We start from the raw sequence: 21,370 nt of genomic DNA on the forward strand, positions 1-21,370 counted from the left end.
TGGTATTAACACATCATCCCCAGACATGCCGCCAAAAACCCCAACCAAGTCGAAGGCCGCTACCGCCGCCGCTGCCACCAGCAAGAAGACCAAGAAGAAATGGTCCAAGGGAAAGGTCAAGGACAAGGCCCAGCACGCCGTCACTCTTGACCAGGCCGCCTACGACAAGCTCATCAAGGACGTCGCCAGCTACAAGGTTGTCTCGGTCTCGATCCTCGTCGACCGCATGAAGGTCGGTGGCTCCGTCGCCCGCGCTGCCCTCCGCGATCTTCAGGAGAAGGGAGTTATCAAGCCCGTTGTCAGCCACAGCAAGCAGCTCACCTACAGTACGTTTTTCTTATTCTTTGATGTGTGTTGTGTGTCGGTGGTTGTTTTGGTTTCTCCATGAACAGCGCCGAGACAGCACAGATTACTTGACAGTCTAAAATTATTCAAAATACTAACCTCTCTCTCATCGCAGCCCGGACTGTCTCCATTGCCGACGAATAAGCATCTCTGACAAAAAATCATTGTTTTGTGTTGTATTAAAAATGTATTTATCTTGAATTCACACAGTATACATCATTATCCTGCCTAGTAGTACGTTATGCGAGCGAAAACGCAAAAACAAAGACGATTGGATGTGTGTTTGTTGCTCATAAGACGATTGTTGCTGGGGAGATTGATTAGAGCAGTCGTCGTGTAATAGATGTAAATAAGATCTGAATATGCTTATTGGCATTGTGTAGTGTTGAGCGTAAATGCAACTCCCATCACAAGTATTTATCCTTACTTTCGGCCAGCACAGTAGCCAACCCAACCACCCACACACAATGGCCGCGCGACGCGTCCTCCATCTCGCAGACATCTCGACCGTCTCCGCGAGCCCATCCCTGCTCAGCAGCAAAATCTCGTTCCTGACCACCGACATCACGCTTCTCGCGCTCGACGCCATCGTCAACGCCGCAAACTCGACGCTCCTCGGCGGCGGCGGCGTCGACGGCGCGATCCACAGACAAGCCGGGCCGCGTCTGCTGGAAGAGTGTCGGACTCTCGGCGGGTGTCGGACCGGCGACGCAAAGATCACGGGGGGGTATAACTGCCCCGCGAAGCACATCATCCACACCGTCGGCCCGGTGTACTTCCAGTACAGAAGCAAGGAGCACGCCGAGGACGATCTCAGGAAGTGCTACATGCGGTCGCTCGAGGTCGCGGTCGCGAACGGCGTGCGGACGATTGCGTTTCCGTCGATTAGCACCGGCGTATGATACCTCTTACGAGAGACAGGATTGCGTTCTTGATTGATTCTGACGGTGTGTCGATCTGTAGGCTTACGGATATCCCATCGCAGAAGCAGCACGCGTAGCACTACGCACCGTCCGCGGGTTTCTCGAACAAGACCGGGGGCGGAATATCGACCGCGTGGTGTTTGCGTTGTTTAGTAGTTCTGACGAGGAGGTAGGTTCTGTTGTTTAAATCTTGTTCTTCTCTTTTCTTAATCTTGCTTGGGATTATAGGTTTACCGACGACTTCTGCCGACGTATTTCCCGGCTGAGTAGGGGACAGAATCCGGCGGGTCTACCTAGCTGGATGGCTATGCACTCGAGTGCTCTAAACAGGTTAAAGGGATGGTAGGTCGCGTTAGATGCACCTTTGATCCAGCATGGACACAGTGGCCAAGTACAGAGGCAGACGAGAGCGAACGTCGCTATATTTTTGCGAGTGCAGTTTTCAGCTCTAGATCGCATCTAGATCGCAGCGGGAATCCTGATCCCTGCAATGCTTATCCAGACTTGATAACAACAACAAATAATACCAGTTTAGTAGCTCTGGCGTCGAAATAAAAATGACAGTTGAGACTATTTTTCATTGCTCTCGATTCCCCCACCTCTGCTTGTAGAGTCTTCGTAGTTGTAGAACCCTGTCATCCCTCACTATCAGCTCATATTCCTTCAGCACAGATTCAATCCGCGCATCGCAGCAAACGCAGCTGAGCTCGTGAATCTGAACATCGCCGGCGACGCGTGCTGGCCGCCCTCGACCCTAATCCACGTGTTTACATTTTCTACCTTCGTCGAATTCCCACTCTCTCACGCTCCTCCACGCGTCTTTCACCCGCGCCCATCGACGATAATATGTCTGCTCAGAGACTCTAGAAGCTGGTTTTTTGTTTAACAATTGCTGGTGTTAATTCTAGAGCTGTCTGTGATGGAGAATCAGAGCGTTGCGAGAGCGCGGTGCGCTTCGAATGATGAAAACGCGTACCCTTCTTCTCCGCCTCTTAGTGCCTCCAAGCGCGAAACCGGCTATGATATCACTACCGCATCGACGGCGCGCGCGCTGCTTAACGTGACGAACCTGTTGCCAAAGAGACATACTCTGAGCAACGGTGCTACTACCACATCCACCGCATCGCCGCGCCACTACCGCTCCGCGACCGCCTCCTCTCCCGGCGACAATATAACCTGGTCGGTCCTGCCAAAGACCACCCTTCTCTCATCTGAATCCGACATCCAGTCCGTGACCAACGCCGAAGCGTCGTCGCCCATCGCAGAAAGCACCGCGCAACCGGCTGCACCGCTGCCGTGTTACACCTCCGCTGGCGATCCGGCGACGGAGCTGCTGAAGCGGTATCATGCGCATCTGGATGATTCGGTGTATTCTGAAGCGGCGGGGACGCCGAGTAGTAAGGTTGGTGTGCGGAGGTCGATTAGTTGTGAACCGGAGTGGCCGCGGTCGGCGCTGAGAAAGAGGCGGAAGCAGAAAGCGGTTGAGGTGCAGCAGGAGGAGGAGGCGGCGGTGCCTGTGGATGCTGCAGCCGCCGATCCAGCTTCTGCTGCGTCTGCTGTGTCTGCTGAATTAGCAAATACCGCAAACGACGCGGATGCGAATAAAAAAGAGGCGAAGGAGGAAGAAGAGGAAGATTATTTCGGCAGCGAGGATGATTTCGATCTTGCTGATCTAGATCAGATGGAGGCGCGGTTGGATGCTAAGTCCAACGGCGACAAACAGCAACCCATCTCCACAATTTCTGCCAAACCCGACGTTGCTTCTGCGACTAGCTTTGGAGAGTTTGAAAATGTCTTTTCTGACGATATAAACACGAGCCAGCTGAAACAAGGTCCACCGCCGGGAGTCAAAGCCGAGAATACAAAAGGGTTTGGAGATTCATTTGATGATCTAGACGATGAGATGGACGACAATAATTTGGATCCATACGAGGTAGATCGGCTTCTTACGCAGTTCGAGCAGGCCGTTCCGGAAAAGAAAGTCCAGGTGAGTCAGTTGCATAGGTTCTCTAATGTGATCTTACTAACTCAAGAGAAGTAGAAATTGACGAGCGCTGATTATGCATTACTACAACGTAGTAGTCAAAAGGGCTATCACCGGCTTAAAGTTGAAGAAATATTCGACGGCCGGTATCTTAGCAACCAGCAGCGAGTCAAGCCCGAGCTACGAATAACAGCCACAGATGAGAAAGACCCTGGCTCGACCCTTCGTCTGCTCGTCCTTCTTCGCGACGACTGGATCGAGACGATTCTTGAGAAAGGCGATGTCGTGAACGTGATTGGGGAGTTTGATGCCTCTGGCCAATGCGTGATCGACAAGAGCGAAGGACTGCTGATTTCCAACCCGGACTATTTAATCCCCATCACGACCGTTTCGCAATCGTACGAATGCAGCCGTCGCGCGGTTCTAGGCCAGCGAGTGAAGAGCGCGATGGAATCGAACGTGGCGACCGCGTACGGCACGATCGTGCATGAGCTCTTCCAGACGTGCATGCTCGAGCGGGACTTTTCGACCGAGTTTATGGATCAGCAGTTGAAAGGGATAATCTCGAGGAATATCGAGATGCTGTTTTTCGTGATGGAGCCGTTGGATCGGGTGCGGAAACATGTAAGGGAGCGGTATCCGCTGATTCAGAACTGGGCGTCGAAGCACGTTGCTGCTCTACAGAAGGTGTTTTCTCCTTTTGATATCTCTCTGATTATGTATGCTCATACTGACGGTTTATAGAACCCCGGCAGAAAGTCTAACAACGACATCTCGATCGTGGAGATCCTGGAAACCGAGGAACGCATCTGGTCACCGATGTACGGACTAAAAGGAAGTCTCGACATGACAATCCGAGCAGCAGGAGGATCCCAGGGCGGCGTGCGCACGATGCCGTTTGAAATCAAGACCGGCCGCAAGACAGCGATCGCGAACCACCGCGCGCAGACGATTCTGTACACGCTCATGTTATCTGATCGGTACGATATGCCGGTGATCCAAGGGATTTTGTACTATCTCGATTTCTCAGAGGCGATCTCGGTGCCGGCTACGCAGCTCGAGATCGGCGCGCTGATCCGGGGCCGGAATTTCGTTGCGCACAGCGGGCAGAAGGCGACGGTGTCGGCTCCGTTGGTGAGTAACACCGGGCGCTGTAATTCGTGTTTTTCCGTAAAACCCTGTTTTCTGTATTACAAAGCGGCGAACGGGCCGGCGGAGCCGCTGGAGAAGACAGAGTATGAGAAGATGACGGAGAACGTGGGTGAGGAGGAGAAGAAGTTTCTGCTGCATTGGGACGAGCTTTTGACGATGGAAGAGAAAAGCATGGGGAAGTTCTTGAATGAGATGTGGCTCATGAGCGGCGTCGAGCGGCAGCGCGTCGGACGCTGTTTCGCGTCGCTGAGGGTCGAGTCAAAGAGCTCGGCCGTGCTGGACGGGAGCAGTCGGATAGAGTACACACTTTGTCGGGCGGCGGATGTCGAGGCTGCTGTCGAGGACGGCAGCGGGTCGTTTTTGGATTCGCAAATCAATGTCGGCGACCAGATCCTTGTGTCTGACAGTCTCGGACACTTAGCGCTGGCGAGCGGGATACTGAACGCGGTGGGACCGGACTGGATCGCGATCTCTGTCGATCGAGAATTCGACACGCGGAGCAGGTACGGTGCGGCAAAGACGGCGACGGAGAAAATCACGTATCGGGTTGAGAAGGACGAGTTTAGCAATATTATGGCGATGATTCGGAATAATATCATACAGCTGCTGATGGATCCTGGGTGTGTGGCGAAGAAGAGGTTGATTGTGAACTTGGACGCGCCGAGGTTTGTCGGGCAGAGACCGGGGTCGCAGGCGACAGCGCTGCGGGTATCCCGCGGATTGAATGTTGACCAGAAGCGAGCTGTGAAGCATGTGTTGGCTGGTGAGTTTTCTCTAATCTTCGATTCGGTGTTGAGTGTAGGTTCTGACTTGAGGGATATAGCGGAGGACTACGCGTTGATAATGGGCATGCCAGGGACGGGCAAGACGACGACGATCGTTCGCGTAATCGAAGCCATACTTGCGCAAAAGAAATCGATTCTGCTGGCGTCATACACGCACACTGCGGTCGACAATATCCTGCTCAAGATCAAGTCCAGTGCGTCGAGTATTCTGCGGCTTGGGCCGGTCGGAAAGGTGAGTTTTGTTTGGTATTGAGGACCAGAAGTGGATGTTGACGTGCTTTGTAGATCCATCCCGAAGTGAGGAAGTTTGTCGTGGCGCAGTCGAATCTGCCGGATAATTTTGCGGATTTGCAGAAATACTACTTTGACTCGCAGATAGTAGCGACGACCTGTCTCGGCATTGGCAGTCCGCTGTTTACAAAACGCAGGTTCGACTACTGTATCATCGACGAAGCGTCGCAGGTGACGCTCCCGGTGTGCGTTGGTCCACTACGGTACGCAGACCGCTTCGTTCTCGTCGGCGACGATTACCAACTTTCCCCGCTCGTGCGAGATAAGCGCGCGAAAGCGGGTGGATTGGACGCGAGTCTGTTCAAGACGTTGTCGGAGGCGCATCCGGCGTCGGTGGTGACGCTCGAGCACCAGTACCGGATGTGCGAGGAGGTTATGACGTTGTCGAATCTGCTTGTGTATGATGGGAAGCTAAAGTGTGGGTCGGAGGAGGTGGCGAGGCAGAAGCTTGCGGTGCCGAAGGGGGGGAGTGCGTTAAGGGAGATTCACGCGGGGGGTGGGGAGTGTGGGGAAAGATGTTGGATCAAGGATTTGCTGGATGAAGGGTGAGTTTTAGAGGTGTTGAGTGTTTGCTGGATTTGGCTAATTCGGGGATTGCTGTTTAGGGTCAAGGTTGTGTTTGTTGATACGGATGAGATTCCTGGGACGGAAGTCATGGTGGGAGATCGAGTACAGAACAAGGTGGAGGCGACGATGGTTCAGCAGGTGAGTATTCAAGTTATGTGTATTTAGAGCAAAGCTGACGGGTTCTAGATTACGAAATCGTTGTTGCTGGGAGGAGTAGCCGAGACAGATATCGGGATCATCTCAATCTACCGCGCACAGCTAAAACTAATCCGTCAAGGTCTAGAAGGCTACAACCGCCTCGAGATGCAAACAGTCGACAAATTCCAAGGCCGCGACAAAGAGTGCGTGATCATCTCGCTCGTGCGGTCAAACAGCGAAGATAAAGTCGGAGAGCTACTGACGGAGTGGCGGCGGCTGAACGTGACGTTCACGCGGGCGCGCAGCAAGCTCGTGATATTCGGCTCGCGGAGCACGTTGAAGAAAGTGGCGATGCTCGAGCGGTTTTTCGCGCTCGTGGAGGGGAAAGGGTGGATGTACTCTGCGCCTGCGGGCGCGCAGTTTGCGCATCCGGGGTTGAGTTGCAGTAGCAGTAGTGCGGAGGAGACAGAGGAGGGCGCGAGCCGGGTGAAGGTTGTGGATAAGACGCGCGCGCTGGGGTCGCGGCCGGTGCTGTGCGATATAGTGAACGCGATGAAGTAGGTTAGATGATGACGACTACGACAATGACTACGACAACGACACTGACAGGAGGGCTGATGCTGACACGACAAGAGGAATGAATTGTTTACGGAGTTTGAACAGCAGATTACAAAAAGTAAATAAATAAAAATAGAAAGGACGCGTTGCGTTTCCGAGCGGCTGCGATCAGAACTGCGCCTCACCGCACGCGACAGGCTTTGTAGAGGAGATCACGGTGGCGAGGGATGAGCTTGGCGGGGAGAGGAGGTTTGGGACTGTTTATATATCGAGGTGGCTGCAGAGAGTGCTTTTATTGCTATCTTTACGAAGGGTGAATATGTCTTCTACACCTCCTCCTCCTTATAATGCTGCTGGGCCGTCGGTGAATGCAGACGGGATGAGTAAGACCGGGGCGATACAGACGGTAAGCGCACTCTTCTCTCTTGTCTTGTTGATCTACGTGAGATAGAAGAAGACTGCTGACACTATACAAAACAGCAAATCGACGACACGGTGAAGCTGATGCGGGACAACCTGCATCTGGTCGACGAGCGCGGGATCGGTCTCGACGAGCTGAACCACAACAGCGAGCAGCTGGTCGAGTCTGCGCAGGGCTTTCGGCGGGGCGCGAATCGGGCGCGGAAGGAGATGTGGTGGAAGGATATGCGGTTGCGGATGTTTCTGCTTGGGTATGTTGAGATGTATAAGGTGATGGTTGGGTATAGATTGTGTGCTAACGTCTTGGGTGTAGGGGAATTGTCGTGATTCTGCTTTTGATTATCATTCCGCTTGTTGTGAAGTACACTTGAATGTATTTGTTGTAGTAATGAAGTAAGTAGCGAACAGTAAAGTCAGCAATGTAATAAGGACCATGACGTAGCTTATTGTTTGTGCACTGCCACAACGGGCGCAGTTCGTGAGTGGCGGCAATCCCGGGGACACCTTTTTCCTTCCTTGCAGCTCAGCAGCACCTCCGCCTCATCCGTCTCTGCTTCCTTCTCTCGCGCATTCTCTGAATCTTGCTATAAAGACATCTGCTGCTGTCTGTCGCTGCTTCTACTTGTCAAACACCGTTTCCTTACATCTCTTATAATGGCGTCGGCCACTACTCCTTACGACCCCTACGTCCCATACGACTCCGCCGCGGCCTCGAGCACCGGCGGGCCGAGCAAGACGCAGGCTATCCAGGCAGTAAGCATCATCTCTTTGTCTCGATTTATGATTCACTCTTGATCTGCTGTACTTGTGCAAAGAACTAGCGAATGCTGACAGCAACCGCGTGGCTAGCAAATCGATGACACCGTGGGGATCATGCGCGACAACATCAACAAGGTCGCGCAGCGCGGCGAGCGCATCACCGACTTGCGCGACAAGACCGACAATCTTGTGGTTTCGGCCCAGGGATTTCGAAGGGGGGCTAATCGAACACGGAAGGCGATGTGGTGGAAAGATATGAAGATGAGAATCTGCTTGATTGGGTATGTATACGTGTTTATCGGCCGTGTCCAGGGGGTAGTTGAAGTTGCCATCCGAGGTTCACGTTGGATCTACGTGGAGCTTTTAGATAAAAGATCATTACTGACTGATTCTTATATCTAGTGGCATCATCGCACTCATTCTTGTCATCATCCTGCCAATCATCATCCACTTCACATGATCCCCTGTCTCCACCGAATCATGCGCCTATCTTCCGTCTTCTTCCAGCAGTCTCCGTCTCAGTCTCATTCTCAGTCTCAGTCATCTCCATGTCAATTCACACTTGCGCACAGTAAAGACAAGTAAAGACAGCATGATCGCGTGCTGTGTTCGACTCCCCGACCCTGTCTTTGCTTTTCTATCCTTACCCCTTCTCTGGCCGCGGTACTAATAGAGTACTATGTACAATTATTCGTAACCCACTATTGTACCATCATATCTACTCTTCCCTTTTCTTTTTATTTATGTCTGCTTATCGCTGATACTAAAACTACTAGTCATGTAACGGTGTTTATTTTTGTGTGCCCGCTTTGTGATGATTTTTAGTGTATTATTGTATTGTTTGTTTTCGTCTGATTTAGCCCCTGTGCGCAGTGCGTTCTTGTTGTCCGTCTGCCTTGTTTGTCTCGATGTTTTGTATTATCTTGGCTAGTAATTCATACTCTTCGTTATCAGCCTGCAACAGCTCCCTTCTCTCGCCCGCGCATCTTCTTTGCTCATAATCAGAAATATTCTGGTCGCATGCCACCAATACTCAGTATGTGAGACTTGGCATAGTCTCAGAGTAATGGCTCTCAAGCGCAAATTATATCATCACGTAGAGAGAAGAACGGGGGTGAGAGAGGATGTTGGTGTGTTGTAGAAATGTGTAATATTAGTCGCTAACAGATGCTATAGATATAAACAGTTGTCATTAATGTCATAGTAATAGAAGAGAGAACAAGAGATCCTCTAAAGAATCTCCAATGTAAGCGCGGGTCTCGTACTCACTTAGGGCTTAACCCTACACTTTTGCGTGACTGCTCTCAGCCAGCTCCCAGTCCTCGCTACACCGCCCGCCGCGGGCTTCGCGAATACTCACATTTCGAGCACTGAGCCTGTTTGATCAACACAACCCAGCAACCCGTTCGTTCGTCGTCTTTCTATTCTCTCTTCCTCCACACATTTATCATCCGCAATGGCTGAAGTTACTTCCGTTCAGGGTCCCCAGTGGCGTCTTGTTGAGGTCGGCCGTATCGTCCTCGTCTCGAAGGGCGCGGCCGCCGGCAAGCTTGCGACTATTGTCGAGATCATCGACCACAAGCGTGTATGTTTCCTGCGTCAGTCTGCGTCGGTCGGAGATGGGTGGAGGGGTTAGCAGAGTGTGGTGGGTTAGAGAAGGTAGTTTGGAGTGAAGGGCAGGAGAGTGAGTGAGTGAGTGAGTGAACGAACATATGCTCAACGCATGAAGACGACGACATGAACAAGAACTCCTCTCCACCTCCTCCGTCTCCATCTATCCCATCTATCTCTTCACTCTGCACCTCATCGTTACACCCCGAATCCAACCCCCCAGAACACCAACTAACCCACCTCATCCAGATCCTCGTTGACGGCCCCACCTCCGGTGTCCCCAGACAGGCTCTCGCCCTCGCCCACGTCACCCTCACCCCCCTCGTCATCACCAAGCTCACCCGCGGCGCTCGCAGCGCCACCGTCACTAAGAAATGGGCCGCCGAGTCCATCGACGAGAAGTGGGCCAAGAGCGCCTGGGCCCAGAAGATCAAGAGCCGTGAAATAAGATGGGGTCTTAACGACTTCCAGCGATTCCAGGTTTTGATTTTGAAGAAGCAGGTATGTAGCTCGCTTTTCTCCTCATTATTCTATTGCAGAGCAGCATGTACTAACTCCCCCTTCAGCGACGGTACGAGGTTAAGAAGGCCTTGGCTAAGGCGAAAAAATCGGCGTAGATTGGCATCATGGTTGTTTGAGTTTGTGTACAGTTATTAATTATAAGAATCGTTGTATTTACGAATAAAAAGTCCATATGATTGATCAATCCTCTGACTTTATATATACACTTGTATTCATATTTATTATTGACTCGCCCTGATATCTATGTCCAATGCGTGCTGCTTGCGACCATATCGACTCGGTTTACTCTACTCTTCACCTTCGTTCTCTTCCCAAGACAAACCAAGCATTTAGACAACGACAGGACACATTACCAAAAAAAACACGGAAAGGAAACGAAGCAGAATTGAAAATTAGAAAAAACACAATCACTCTCACTCTCGCTCTCGTCTTTGGTTGTATAAGATATATAAATCAGAAGCACTCGCACTCAAAAAAACAGCATCCGTCATCACACTCAAGACCAGTCTAAAACATAGTCTGAAAGTCCATTCCCTGAGCCCCCCCGCGCGCGCCACGAGCTCCCTCGTTAAGCTGTCCGTCGTCCAAGATCGAGAGTGCTTTCGAGTGCTTGAACGTAAACCCGATGAACGCGGTCCTATTAACTTTCTCCGGCCGCTCGGCGAGCATTTCGAGCTGCGCCTGCTTGTCGTGGACTTCCTTGTACTTTGCCATATCTTCCTGGTTTGAAAAGTCGTCAAAGTAGCCCGCGTCGACGTCTGAGTCGAGCTGCGGGATGAACGGCGGCTGCAGGCGGCGGATGTGCGTCCAGTCGATCTCGCTGAAGTACGCGTGGTTCTGGACTTCCTGGAACGAGTGCAGGCGGTTGGTCTGGTCGTTGATGAGCTTGGTGAGAAGGTCCCAGGTGCGGTCGCTGAACGCGTACTGGTTGTTGTCGTAGATCGGGCGGCGGAAGACGTCTTTCCAGCATCGCAGGTTCGAGTACGTCTCGTTCATGTTGGCGCCCGCGAAAGGAGGGTACCCGCAGAGCGTCTCGAAAAGCATGCAGCCTAGCGACCAGTAGTCGATCGTGAAATCGTACTGCTTGCCTTCGAGGACTTCGAGGGCCATGTAGTCAGGAGACCCGACGATCGAGTTGGCGTAGTTCAAGTCTGTTTCTCTCAGCGAGCGATACAGATTCTGTCGCTCGCTGATTGTTCGATGCGTGACGCGAGTGCTCTTGACTGCATCGAGCTATATAGACTCATTCGTTAGCATCTGCATCGCATAAACTACATCTGAATACTGACCTTCACGCGCATACTCTCAACGCGCTCGCGACTAAGTGATCCAGCAGAAAGACCGAAATCAGTAAGCTTGATATGACCCGAGGCGTCGATGAGGAAGTTCTCCGGCTTGAGATCACGATGGATGTAGCCGAGCTTGTGCAAGCTCTCGACCGCGCAAAACATCTCGCTGATATAGAACCGCGCGTGGCGCGGACTGAGAACGCCGGTGTTGTTCAGGAGCGTGCGATAGTCTCCGCCTGGGACGTATTCCTGTGGCAGGTGTTAGTTCAGCGCTGGTTCGTGAAATGTGTAGGGATACTAACCATCGCCAGATAGATCTTTTCTTTATCCTGGAAAGCGTACAGAAGCTTTACCAGCCACGGCGTATTCGCAGCAGTGAGAATATCTCGCTCGGTCAGGACATGTCGAGTCTACACCAACAGTTAGTACATCTTCTAATGAACCTCAAGTCAAAGACAACCTACCTCATCAAGCTTAAACAACAAGCTCTTCTTCATAACCTTCAAAGCACAGATCTCCTTCGTATCTGCCTTGCGCGCAAGATACACGTGGCCGTATCCACCTTGGCCTACCTGGGTGATGATATCAAAGTCGCCGTATCTCAGTCTCGTACGGCGTTTGCGCAGATAGGCGCGCTCGCGACCGGTGTAGGAGCGCCACTGCGTCTGCTGCTCGCTGGGGGAAAGGTACTCGGCAGCCTGCTTGAATCGCTGGAGACGCAGTTTGCGGTTGTGGATGTACGTCAGGAGATCAAAGTAGTAGTCAAGGAAGTCTAAATCACCATAACGTCAGCCAGATACTTAAAAGGACAAGACTAAAAACAAAAACCTGCATACACAACTGGGCCGCGTTGACAAGACGCTTCGTCGTCGGATCATTCAGCTTCTTCATATCCTCAGCCGACAACCCCGTAGTCCCCCTCGCAGACCTCCCAAGCGACAAACTTCCGCACTCATATCCCGATCTCGCCTCCTGCCCGGCAGCAGCGCCATGCGGATCTCTATTCTCATCCAACCGAATCACGGACGTGATATCGTCGTGGTTCTCGTCGACGGTGGCGAGCTTCGATCCAAAGGACTTGTCGGCGGTGCTGCTGCCGGCGTTGGACATGTATAGTCCGTTGAACGACTTTGCAATGTTTTCGACCGTGCTGGGTTCTGCTCGCTCCGGCGACCGCTTCGGGGACGGGGAGCGGCCGCTCGAGTAGAGGTTATGCGTCGGCGTGAAGGGTGACGACATGATCTAAAACAACAAAAACAATAAAGTAGTCGCAAACTCTTCTAACTCAGGTATTAGAGAGCAGGTGGTCGCCAGGCGATGAAGACGAAGATGAAGACGAAGCAGACCAGGGTTATCCACTCCGGGCCGCGTGGTTTGTTTAGATTTCCCGCTTTGTTTTGTAAACAAACCAGCCACCCGCACCAGCCTCAAATGCTTAAGCCGCAGTGTTTATGTAATCATTCACTAATAACGTGACTCAGGTTTTTTTTTTTTTTTTTTTTTTTTTTTCTTGTTTAAAGATTCCGGGGGCCTCGACTCGACTGGCAGCGAGAAAGAAAAAAACTTCCATATAAAGAACTGTCGTGGCCTCGCGCTTGTTCTTTTTCTATTTCAGTACAGAAGCAACTAGAAGAACAAAGATGATTGTCCGACGGGCGTGTTTAAAGACCAGCCATGTGCTCCGGGCGGTGAGCAGCAGCTTCCGCCGACACAACTCGACGCGGTCGACGGTCGTTCAATTGCTGAGCAACATCGGTTCGAAGCGGGAGGTCGAGCAGTATCTCCGCTACTTCACCTCCGTCGACTCGCAGCAGTTTGCGGTCATCAAGGTCGGCGGCGCGATCATCACGCAGAACCTCGAGGAGCTGGCGTCGTCGCTCGCGTTTCTTAATCATGTGGGATTGTTCCCGATCGTGCTTCATGGAACCGGGCCGCAGATCAACGAGATCCTCGAGGCAGAGGGCGTCGAGCCTGATTACATTGACGGAATCCGCATCACCGATCCAAAGACGATGAGCGTCGTGCGCCGCTGCTTTTTGGAGCAAAACCTCAAGCTCGTCGATGCGCTCGAGAAACAAGGCGTGCGCGCAAGACCCATCACCGGCGGTGTCTTCACGGCGGAGTATCTCGACAAGGACAAGTACCAGCTGGTTGGCAAGATCAACAAGGTCGACAAGGCGCCTATCGAGGCCAGCATCCGCGCCGGTGCGCTCCCGATCCTCACCAGTTTGGCCGAAACCGAGGACGGCCAGATCTTGAACGTCAACGCTGACGTCGCCGCCGGCGAGCTCGCTAGAGTTATCCAGCCTCTGAAGATTGTCTATCTTAACGAGAAGGGCGGTTTGATGCACGGCGAGACTGGCGAGAAGATCTCTGTTATCAACTTGGACGAGGTAAGCAGCTTTATATCTAGATCATTGCGTGCTCATCGCTAACTGGAGGTATAGGAATACGAAGGACTGATGAAGCAGCCCTGGGTCAAGTACGGCACCAAGCTCAAAATCAAAGAGATCCACGACCTCCTCATGCAGCTCCCGCGCTCGTCCTCGGTCGCAATCATCTCCACCGGCGACCTGCAGAAAGAGCTCTTCACCGACTCCGGCGCCGGCACCATGATCCGCAGAGGATACAAGCTGCTGACGCGCAACTCTGTCGCCGAGTTCCCCGGCGACTCGCTCGCGTCCACGCTCGCGAAGCATCCGGTGTTTAAGAACGACGGCGAGGCAGTTAAAGCCTACGTGCGCAAGCTCGAGACCATCAAGTTCACCGCGTACGCCGACGAGCCGTTCGAGGTCCTCGCGATCGTCGAGGCGTGCGAGGACGGAATCCCTCTTCTTGACAAATTCGTCGCGTCCAGAGATGGCTGGCAAAACAACGTGACCGAGAACGTGTGGTCGGTCGTGCAGGCCGCGAACCCGTCGCTCAAGTGGACGGCGTTCGAAGACGACGAGCGGTCGTCGTGGTTCTTTGACCGCGCCGATGGCTCGTTTGTGCATGACGGCCAGATCCTGTTTTGGTATGGCGTCGACTCGCCCGACAAGATCGCCGAGATGATTCGTGAGTTTTCGGCTTCGACAGGTGCCGAGCAGCCCACGAAATCGTCGTCGTCGCGCAGATTCCCGGTGCAGCAGAAACGGCTGTACTCAACCGCTCGTCCTAGTCTGCTCTCGTCCGTGCGATCGCCGCTCGGTGCACAGAGAGGCTACGCGACGACCAGCAAGACCTCAAAAGTCGCGCTGATTGGCGCGCGCGGATACACCGGCAAAGCGCTGATCGACCTGATCAACGGACACCCGAACCTCGAGCTCGCGTACGTGTCCTCGCGCGAGCTGAACGGCAAGGATGTGGCCGACTACACCAAGTCGAGCCTGAAGTACTCCAACCTGCAGGCCGAGGACGTCAAGCGGATCGAGGAAGAAGGCGAGGTTGACGCGTGGGTGATGGCGCTGCCGAACGGAGTCTGCAAGCCCTTTGTGGCCGCGATCGAGGCCGTCGAGAGCGGCAAGGGCGTGATTGTCGATTTGAGCGCGGACTATAGGTTTGACAACACGTGGGCGTACGGACTGCCCGAGCTCGGCGACCGCGAGCAGATTGCGCGGTCGAAGCGGGTCGCGAACCCGGGCTGCTACGCGACGGGGTCGCAGATCGGACTTGCGCCGCTGGTCCCGTTCGTCGACGGCCAGCCTACGATCTTTGGCGTGTCGGGATACTCTGGCGCAGGCACGAAGCCGTCGCCGAAGAACGACATCAACGTGCTGAGCGACAACCTGATCCCCTACGCACTCACCGACCACATCCACGAGCGCGAGATCTCAACCCACCTCGGCACCCCCGTGTCCTTCATCCCCCACGTCGCGCAATGGTTCCAAGGCATCACGCTGACGATCTCGGTCCCTCTCTCCCAGCGCCTGACCGCGCGCGACATCAAGACTCTGTACGAGGAAAAATACGCGGGCGAGCGGCTGATTTCCGTGTCGAGCGAGATCCCGCTGGTCAAAGAGATCTCGGGCAAGCACGGCGTCGCGGTGGGCGGGTTTGGCGTGCACTCTGCGCAGCCGCGCGCGGTGGTGGTCGCGACGATTGATAACTTGCTAAAAGGCGCGGCGACGCAGTGTTTGCAGAATATTAACCTGACGCTGGGGTATGATGAGTTTACGGGGATTCCCTTGTAGTCTTCTACAGTAAACTAAAAAGAGAAAGGAAGAGAGAGAGAGAGAAGGGCGTTTATGGGTCAGGGTATGAATATACAATAGAAACCGAGAGAGAAGAGGAAGAGTAGTTGTTTGACATAGTTTGTAATCTTCAAAAGCGTTGCGTTTGTTAGTTTTGTTTTGCATAGTTGTTGATATACATATATACCACATACATACACGACTATAGAATCATCGTAGAGTTTACCGGTTTATTCGCGCCTGCTATATAACTACAAGTACATACAACGACAGCAAAATAAGTGCTTCCACGCGCACGCCAGGTTGTGCTCGAAGCGTGAGGACGGTGGATTGCAAACACAACGGAGAAAGAAAAACAAAAGAGTAGCAAGGTATCGTACAACTTCTGGTCTGGCGCGATGTGCGGATTCAAGCAAAAACGGCGAAAATAAAGAGAGAGATAGAGAACGCGAGGAAATGAAGGAGAGAACAAGCAAAACCACACATCGATACACCACCACCACCACCACCACAAACACGTCAAACAACATTACTCCTCCTCCTCCTTCGGATCACCAATCCCGTCCTCGTTGATAGTGAAAACGCAGTCTGACTCCGGCAGGCACGGCGAGTCGTAGATTTTGCAGATGCGTTGCTCTGCGCGGCCTTTTTTGAGGGATAATCGTGTCGTTGAGGAGTGTGCGAGGATGTTCTGCACACACACAACATCTTTCGTTAGCTCGTTCTGAAGAAAAAGAAGGGGAGGATAGGAAAAAGACGTACACCACCAATAGGTTTCTTAGGATCAGGATTATACATGCTCGCCATCCCGTCGACCTGCGCGACGACCTGATTCGTGATGAGGACCGCGATGCCAAACTCGTCCGCGAGCCGCTGCAGCGTGCGCAGGAACTTTGCGACGTGCATCTGGCGCGCCGAGAGCTCGCCGCGGCCGCTGAAGTCGGTGCGGTAGAGAGCCATTATGCTGTCGACTATTAGGATTGAGAATCTGGTTGTTGTTGTTAGTTTCTGGGGGGGGGGGGGGGGGGGGGGGGGAGGAGAATAAGAGAAGAAAAAGAAAGGAAGGAGGGTACGGACCTGGAGTTTGCCATAAGAGAGGCAGCTTGGTTCAGAAGCTGGAGCTGGTGATCGGCGTTATACGCTCTAGCGTAGGCAACATTGTCGAGAACTTCCTGGCCGTTAAGACCGAACCGTTGAGCGATAGAAAGAAGTCTGACGGGTCTGAACGTGCCCTCTGTGTCGATATACAAACACTTGCCTTCTCCACCACCCATATCGATCGGTAACTACCCCAACACGTCAGCCGCCTCTCCCTCATTCCCTCATTCCCGCACTCACTAAGAAATACATACCTGACAGGTAACAGCGAGCGTGTGACAGAGCTGCGACTTTCCCGTCCGAAACTCGCCAAACACCTCGGTGATCGAACCGGTCTCGATGCCGCCGGCGAGAAGCGTGTCGAGGTTCTTCGAGCCGGTGGTGATTGAAATCAACTCGCTCCGGCGCTGGTGGTATTCTGTCGCGGTCGTGAAGCCCATCGGGACCATCTTCGAAGCTGCGGGGGGTTAGTCATTGGTAAAGAGAGATGGAGGAAGGGAGAGGAGGTACCTTCTGCGAGAAGACGGTCTGCTTTTGCTTCAGAGATGCCTTTGATGGCAAGTAATTGACGTTTCGGTCTAAACCCATCAGAATCCCACTGGCCTACACAAAAGAACAGACAGTGTAGACATACGTGTACGCGATCGACTCGACAGTATTAAACCCAGCCTCGAGCACCTTGCGCAAATCAGAAGCAGTGATTCCACCTCCCTATCCACGCCCTTGTCGTTAGCCTCTCTCTCTTTATTGTCAGAACCACGGCGTGCTCACCTCGAGACTCGCGAGAGGCGTGGGACCACCCATGATGCCTTCGTCCGGGGGATACTCTTCGTGCGCGGTGCTATCAGCGTCGGATGTCATCATCTCAGATAGTTCCAGATAATCCTCTAAATATTCTTATAAATATTCTTCTTGTATGCAGTGCAGTATACAAACAACAACACAAAAGTGGCGAAACAAACACAAATATGCGCAACCGCAGCAGCAGCAGAAAGCAAAGCATAAACAAACCGCCCGCGGCGCTTGACGCGTGAGTGACTCCAAGTCACGTGGTTTGCAACTTGTAGGTTTGGTTGTCGGGAGCGTGTTTTTGTTGTTTAGTTGGTTGACTGTGTTTGTGGTCGTTTCTGTTGTGGTTTTGGTGTTTGTAGGTGCGTTTGGGGGGGGGGGGGGGGGGGGGGGGGGGAGGGGTTGTTGGATTGTTTGGGGGTGTTTTGGTTTATGTTTGTCGCGGTGTTGGAATTGGCGGTGGAGTGGTGAGTGTGCAGTGCTTCTTGATTTGACTACGCTACCAGATCAAGATCAACACAGCACATACAGCCTTCCACCGAAGTCACCCTTCACTCACCTCTAAACACAAAGAGCCGAGTCCGAACACTCATTAAGACAAATCATACCAACATCTGCGTTCATCAGGACGCGAAAGCACACTCCACGTACGCCCCCCGCGGCTAAAAGCAAACCAGCACCACGTCTCCTTAACCCAACGCTCAGATTGAGGATAACTCATCTATCTATCTATGTTCTGTGTAGGTAAAAAAAATGCATGACAGGAGAAGGGTAGAGACACCGTTTGTCGATGTGAGGGCGTAAGCGATATGAGATCGTGATGGATCCGTGATTTGATATTGCTGCGAGTAGGTGTTTCCATGCCTATCTCTTTTTCAGTATTCCTCTAGTTTTTTTCTGTTGTGGTTTAATATATTTCTACTGTTTTTCTCTAGTGTATCTGCTATCTAATTCTTCCTAAAAGTCATCAATTTTTTTTCTTTGATTCCCGCTGCGGTAAAATCTACATCCTCCAAACCTCGTAAAATACTACTTCCGTCCTAGACACCTTCTCCATCTCCACCGTCACCTCCACATTCACTCTTTTCCTCCTTTTCATACTACATATACATTCCAAACACAAAGATACTCGATACACTCGTCGATGCTGCGGTATATCCTCCTCACGCTGCATCTCCGAATTTCAGCTTCTCAAGCTTCGTCTTTGGAAGATGATGTTTCGATACACTGATATCCAGACTATAAACACACCCCTCGTAATTTATTCCACTTATTTTCATCTCACTAAATATATTCCACTGCAAAAACTTATCATCCCACGCAGAAATCCTCTCTGTTTTTTTATAAAAATCGTCGATATAAATCCGCGACGCACGGACGGAGAAGAACAAGCCTTCTTACCACATCTGGGAATTTATTTATCTCTTTTTGAATCGAGATTCACATTGTCGTCAACGACAGTTTGGTACATGTACGAGTACAAGTACATTCCACTTGATGACATTTTTTTTTGATTTATTTTGAGGGGAAGAATGATAGGATTAGAGATTGTCAGGATGATAGTTTGAAAATAGGACTGTGTATTCGTATAATGTATCATCGCCAAAGTAATTACGCAAAAACAAAACAAAACAAAAGCACGAGAAGGACAAAAGCACAAAAAGAACAAAAAAGCAAACCAGAAGACACCCAAAACATCATGAAAAATTAAAAACAACATAAACAAAAAGCAAAGAAATATACAAGCTCACGTTTTACGCTTCCTCTTCGCCGCATTCTTCTTCATCTTCTTCTCCATCTCCGCCTCGGCCTCCTCCTCCTCCGCATCCGGCTTATCAAGCTCCATAGCATGCACCGTGCGCTCATGCCGATTGCGCAACCAGGCGGTAACGAACCTGTGCGTGCGACAATCCCGCACGCCCTGCCAGCGACAGACAAACTCCCTGACGCCGTGCACCTGGCGAAAGTGCCGGGTGCAGTCGTTGTTGCGGTGGAAGCCAATGACGTGCCAGTCGCAGGCCTCGTCCGCGCACTTGTACGGGCGCTGGGCGAGGGTGGCGTCGGGGAGGGAGAGCACGTGGGCTTTGAGGTCGGTGGAGGAGGTGAAGAGTTGGAGGCAGTGGCGGCAGCGGTAGGTGCGGTTCTGGGAGTGCTTGCGGGGCATTTCCGGGAGAGGAAGCGGGAATTGCTGGATGTGGGGTTCGTTGGGGTCGTCGAGTTCCGGGTGGGGGACGGAGACGTTGATTATTCCGGTCGAGAGCGGGATTGACATGTGCTCGAACGCGGGGGGAGTGGAGGTGGTGGAGACGGAGGAGGATGATGTAGATGAGGAGGAGGAGGAGGAGGCGGAGGAGACGGAGGAGTGGTCTTGGAAATGGGAGAGGTCGTGGGGAATGTCGTGAGGGATGTCATGGGGGGAGACGGGAAGGGACTCGGAGTGGAAGTTGAGTTGGAGATGCCGGTCGGCGGGAAAGTAGGTGAGGTCGTGTTTGGGCGCGAAAGGGCCTTCGGCGAGGAAGATAGAGAAGTCGGGAACGTCGGAGAGCGAGCGCTTGGGTTCGTAGGTGTCGGCGGTGGAGGTAGTGGTGGTGGCGATGCTGGAGACGGTGTCTCTGCGGGAGAGGTCGGGGGTGGATTGGTAGATGGAGGAAGGGGAGATGGATGTGGCGGAGGAGTTCACGGAGGTCGACCAGGCGTCGCAGATGGCTTTTGTGGAGACGTCGGGGATGACTGGCCAGGAGGAGGAGTGGATGGAGGGGAGGGGTTGGTGGTCGAGGAGGGTGGGGGACCAGGCGGAGGAGGAGGAGGAGGAGGGAGTGGAGGAGGCGGTGGAGTGGGAGGAGGAGGAGAAGAGGAGGGAGTCGGGGTTGAAGAGGTCGAGGGGGATGTCGGCGGAGGGGGAGAAGAAGTGGTGGTAGAGGGAATTGGGGTCGAGCGGGTGATCGGGTTTGAGGGAGAGGGCGGTCGAGCGAGGAGATAGATCAGGGTCGGAGTCGGGAGGGAAGTGTTTTGGGTCGGGGAGGAGGAGGTGGAGGTCAGAGTAGAGGAAGGAAGAGTCTTCCAGCATGGTGATGATAGTAGAGTAATAGCGATGTTGTGATGAGGAGTAGAGTAGGGTAGAGTAGAGGAAGAGAGGAAGATGATATGAGGAAGAGGAGGAGGAGGAGGAGGAGCAAAGATAAGCGGAAGTGCGTCGACCCGCCCGAGCCAACGACCGACAGGCGGACGGACCCACCGGTTCCTGCGTCCGTGCGCGGCCTTAATTCGAGTGGACGAGAGGAGAGAAGGGGTTATAGAAGTGAATATATGTTTATTACAGATTGCTTATTGTATATTTAGTAGATGTATTTATTGCTATTGAGTATGAGAAGCAGTTGAGGAAGACCGATAGCCGGAGAGCAGATAGGAGGGTGGAAGAGAAGAAGGGAAGATGGTCGGAGCTCAGCTAAGCTATAGCAAAGGCCACCGCCACGAGTGAAATAGAGGTTGAATAACAGCAGAGAATACTCTTCATACAAACACAACAGCATCTACTTCTTCTATTACTATTACTCTCCTACTACTACTCTACTCCTCCTACTCTAACACAACCCGACGATAAGCCGATAAGCAGCGCGCAGTTTGAGACCTTCGTGTTTAGGGTTTTGTTAGTGCGAACTCAGATCAGCCTCGTCGCAGCTCTGACCATCACATCCTATCGTGACTCGTCTTATCGATCTGTTGTTGTTGTTGTTGTTGTTGTTGTTTATATTATGAGTAGAGATGTAGATAGAATAGAAGATATAAGTAGAGTGAAGTAGAGAAGAGAGAGTAGTTGTGTATCTACACTCTCTGACTGCACGCAGAACTGGCTGCAGTCCACTGTCTACAGTCTACAGTCTACTGTCTCTATCATAGTCACTACCACCGATAAATATCGCGTCATGATTGCCAATCTTGCGTCTAATAAATTACTCTCTTCGCTCTT

At 52.4% G+C, this 21,370-nt stretch overlaps 11 protein-coding genes across 11 annotated transcripts; 8 read left to right on the top strand and 3 right to left on the bottom strand.

Moving 5' to 3' along the window:
* Positions 1-25: 25 nt before the first annotated feature.
* On the top strand, positions 26-489 carry BZA70DRAFT_291784 (40S ribosomal protein S20; the record flags this gene model as incomplete). The annotated part of the gene is made up of 2 exons (XM_064914331.1): positions 26-326; positions 461-489. 2 exons carry the CDS (start codon positions 26-28, stop codon positions 487-489), a joined length of 330 nt encoding a protein of 109 aa, XP_064766011.1.
* Positions 490-812: 323 nt separating this feature from the next.
* BZA70DRAFT_269587 (uncharacterized protein) lies at positions 813-1,538 on the top strand (the record flags this gene model as incomplete). The annotated part of the gene is made up of 3 exons (XM_064911225.1): positions 813-1,241; positions 1,309-1,437; positions 1,497-1,538. 3 exons carry the CDS (start codon positions 813-815, stop codon positions 1,536-1,538), a joined length of 600 nt encoding a protein of 199 aa, XP_064766012.1.
* Positions 1,539-1,863: 325 nt separating this feature from the next.
* Positions 1,864-3,504, top strand: BZA70DRAFT_88547 (uncharacterized protein). The gene is made up of 2 exons (XM_064915504.1): positions 1,864-3,255; positions 3,307-3,504. The coding sequence occupies exons 1-2, from the start codon at positions 2,188-2,190 to the stop codon at positions 3,307-3,309; spliced, it is 1,071 nt and encodes a 356-aa protein (XP_064766013.1). The 5' UTR covers positions 1,864-2,187; the 3' UTR covers positions 3,310-3,504.
* Positions 3,505-5,641, top strand: BZA70DRAFT_88596 (DNA replication factor Dna2-domain-containing protein). Its single transcript, XM_064915505.1, has 3 exons — positions 3,505-3,939; positions 3,997-5,167; positions 5,228-5,641. The coding sequence occupies exons 1-3, from the start codon at positions 3,700-3,702 to the stop codon at positions 5,440-5,442; spliced, it is 1,626 nt and encodes a 541-aa protein (XP_064766014.1). The 5' UTR covers positions 3,505-3,699; the 3' UTR covers positions 5,443-5,641.
* A 1,263-nt stretch (positions 5,642-6,904) lies between these two features.
* On the top strand, positions 6,905-7,585 carry BZA70DRAFT_88652 (synaptobrevin-domain-containing protein). The gene is made up of 3 exons (XM_064915507.1): positions 6,905-7,149; positions 7,224-7,414; positions 7,477-7,585. Exons 1-3 carry the CDS (start codon positions 7,063-7,065, stop codon positions 7,532-7,534), a joined length of 336 nt encoding a protein of 111 aa, XP_064766015.1. The 5' UTR covers positions 6,905-7,062; the 3' UTR covers positions 7,535-7,585.
* Position 7,586: 1 nt separating this feature from the next.
* BZA70DRAFT_88627 (synaptobrevin-domain-containing protein) lies at positions 7,587-8,732 on the top strand. The gene is made up of 3 exons (XM_064915506.1): positions 7,587-7,916; positions 8,013-8,203; positions 8,325-8,732. The coding sequence occupies exons 1-3, from the start codon at positions 7,818-7,820 to the stop codon at positions 8,380-8,382; spliced, it is 348 nt and encodes a 115-aa protein (XP_064766016.1). The 5' UTR covers positions 7,587-7,817; the 3' UTR covers positions 8,383-8,732.
* A 455-nt stretch (positions 8,733-9,187) lies between these two features.
* On the top strand, positions 9,188-10,240 carry BZA70DRAFT_284491 (60S ribosomal protein L14). The gene is made up of 3 exons (XM_064913607.1): positions 9,188-9,507; positions 9,783-10,034; positions 10,100-10,240. Exons 1-3 carry the CDS (start codon positions 9,379-9,381, stop codon positions 10,148-10,150), a joined length of 432 nt encoding a protein of 143 aa, XP_064766017.1. The 5' UTR covers positions 9,188-9,378; the 3' UTR covers positions 10,151-10,240.
* BZA70DRAFT_284494 (AGC/NDR protein kinase) lies at positions 10,241-12,724 on the bottom strand. Its single transcript, XM_064913608.1, has 5 exons — positions 12,181-12,724; positions 11,809-12,116; positions 11,647-11,754; positions 11,345-11,593; positions 10,241-11,288 (listed from the first exon to the last, which is right to left on the bottom strand). The coding sequence occupies exons 1-5, from the start codon at positions 12,581-12,583 to the stop codon at positions 10,563-10,565; spliced, it is 1,794 nt and encodes a 597-aa protein (XP_064766018.1). The 5' UTR covers positions 12,584-12,724; the 3' UTR covers positions 10,241-10,562.
* A 150-nt stretch (positions 12,725-12,874) lies between these two features.
* BZA70DRAFT_284495 (uncharacterized protein) lies at positions 12,875-15,725 on the top strand. The gene is made up of 2 exons (XM_064913609.1): positions 12,875-13,737; positions 13,792-15,725. The coding sequence occupies exons 1-2, from the start codon at positions 12,985-12,987 to the stop codon at positions 15,514-15,516; spliced, it is 2,478 nt and encodes an 825-aa protein (XP_064766019.1). The 5' UTR covers positions 12,875-12,984; the 3' UTR covers positions 15,517-15,725.
* On the bottom strand, positions 15,618-17,774 carry BZA70DRAFT_88841 (Rad51 variant). The gene is made up of 8 exons (XM_064915509.1): positions 17,577-17,774; positions 17,386-17,501; positions 17,249-17,325; positions 17,125-17,192; positions 16,869-17,071; positions 16,594-16,802; positions 16,464-16,504; positions 15,618-15,843 (listed from the first exon to the last, which is right to left on the bottom strand). Exons 2-8 carry the CDS (start codon positions 17,476-17,478, stop codon positions 15,719-15,721), a joined length of 816 nt encoding a protein of 271 aa, XP_064766020.1. The 5' UTR covers positions 17,479-17,501; positions 17,577-17,774; the 3' UTR covers positions 15,618-15,718.
* A 1,191-nt stretch (positions 17,775-18,965) lies between these two features.
* BZA70DRAFT_89051 (uncharacterized protein) lies at positions 18,966-20,869 on the bottom strand. Its single transcript, XM_064915511.1, has one exon. It carries the CDS (start codon positions 20,468-20,470, stop codon positions 19,151-19,153), a length of 1,320 nt encoding a protein of 439 aa, XP_064766021.1. The 5' UTR covers positions 20,471-20,869; the 3' UTR covers positions 18,966-19,150.
* Between the last annotated feature and the right edge of the window lie 501 nt (positions 20,870-21,370).

The sequence above is a fragment of the Myxozyma melibiosi genome, assembly GCF_037950935.1.
Source record: "Myxozyma melibiosi strain Phaff 52-87 chromosome Unknown BZA70scaffold_14, whole genome shotgun sequence".
Classification (NCBI taxonomy): Eukaryota; Fungi; Ascomycota; class Lipomycetes; order Lipomycetales; family Lipomycetaceae; genus Myxozyma; species Myxozyma melibiosi.

Bases quoted from the DNA above. Each gene is read 5' to 3' on its own strand.
- BZA70DRAFT_88652 (XM_064915507.1), top strand. From the start codon at position 7,063: ATGTCTTCTACACCTCCTCCTCCTTATAATGCTGCTGGGCCGTCGGTG. The intron at 7,150-7,223 runs GTAAGCGCACTC...TATACAAAACAG, and splicing joins AGACCGGGGCGATACAGACG to CAAATCGACGACACGGTGAA. The intron at 7,415-7,476 runs GTATGTTGAGAT...TCTTGGGTGTAG, and splicing joins TTGCGGATGTTTCTGCTTGG to GGGAATTGTCGTGATTCTGC.
- BZA70DRAFT_88841 (XM_064915509.1), bottom strand. From the start codon at position 17,478: ATGATGACATCCGACGCTGATAGCACCGCGCACGAAGAGTATCCCCCG. The intron at 17,326-17,385 runs GTGAGCACGCCG...GGGCGTGGATAG, and splicing joins CGCCTCTCGCGAGTCTCGAG to GGAGGTGGAATCACTGCTTC. The intron at 17,193-17,248 runs GTATGTCTACAC...TGATGGGTTTAG, and splicing joins GTCGAGTCGATCGCGTACAC to ACCGAAACGTCAATTACTTG.
- BZA70DRAFT_284495 (XM_064913609.1), top strand. From the start codon at position 12,985: ATGATTGTCCGACGGGCGTGTTTAAAGACCAGCCATGTGCTCCGGGCG. The intron at 13,738-13,791 runs GTAAGCAGCTTT...CTGGAGGTATAG, and splicing joins CTGTTATCAACTTGGACGAG to GAATACGAAGGACTGATGAA.
- BZA70DRAFT_284491 (XM_064913607.1), top strand. From the start codon at position 9,379: ATGGCTGAAGTTACTTCCGTTCAGGGTCCCCAGTGGCGTCTTGTTGAG. The intron at 9,508-9,782 runs GTATGTTTCCTG...CACCTCATCCAG, and splicing joins AGATCATCGACCACAAGCGT to ATCCTCGTTGACGGCCCCAC. The intron at 10,035-10,099 runs GTATGTAGCTCG...CTCCCCCTTCAG, and splicing joins TTTTGATTTTGAAGAAGCAG to CGACGGTACGAGGTTAAGAA.
- BZA70DRAFT_88627 (XM_064915506.1), top strand. From the start codon at position 7,818: ATGGCGTCGGCCACTACTCCTTACGACCCCTACGTCCCATACGACTCC. The intron at 7,917-8,012 runs GTAAGCATCATC...CCGCGTGGCTAG, and splicing joins AGACGCAGGCTATCCAGGCA to CAAATCGATGACACCGTGGG. The intron at 8,204-8,324 runs GTATGTATACGT...TCTTATATCTAG, and splicing joins ATGAGAATCTGCTTGATTGG to TGGCATCATCGCACTCATTC.
- BZA70DRAFT_88596 (XM_064915505.1), top strand. From the start codon at position 3,700: ATGGAATCGAACGTGGCGACCGCGTACGGCACGATCGTGCATGAGCTC. The intron at 3,940-3,996 runs GTGTTTTCTCCT...GACGGTTTATAG, and splicing joins ACGTTGCTGCTCTACAGAAG to AACCCCGGCAGAAAGTCTAA. The intron at 5,168-5,227 runs GTGAGTTTTCTC...TGAGGGATATAG, and splicing joins TGTGAAGCATGTGTTGGCTG to CGGAGGACTACGCGTTGATA.
- BZA70DRAFT_284494 (XM_064913608.1), bottom strand. From the start codon at position 12,583: ATGTCGTCACCCTTCACGCCGACGCATAACCTCTACTCGAGCGGCCGC. The intron at 11,755-11,808 runs GTAGGTTGTCTT...CTGTTGGTGTAG, and splicing joins TGTTGTTTAAGCTTGATGAG to ACTCGACATGTCCTGACCGA. The intron at 11,289-11,344 runs GTCAGTATTCAG...GAGTCTATATAG, and splicing joins TTGAGAGTATGCGCGTGAAG to CTCGATGCAGTCAAGAGCAC.
- BZA70DRAFT_89051 (XM_064915511.1), bottom strand. From the start codon at position 20,470: ATGCTGGAAGACTCTTCCTTCCTCTACTCTGACCTCCACCTCCTCCTC.
- BZA70DRAFT_88547 (XM_064915504.1), top strand. From the start codon at position 2,188: ATGGAGAATCAGAGCGTTGCGAGAGCGCGGTGCGCTTCGAATGATGAA.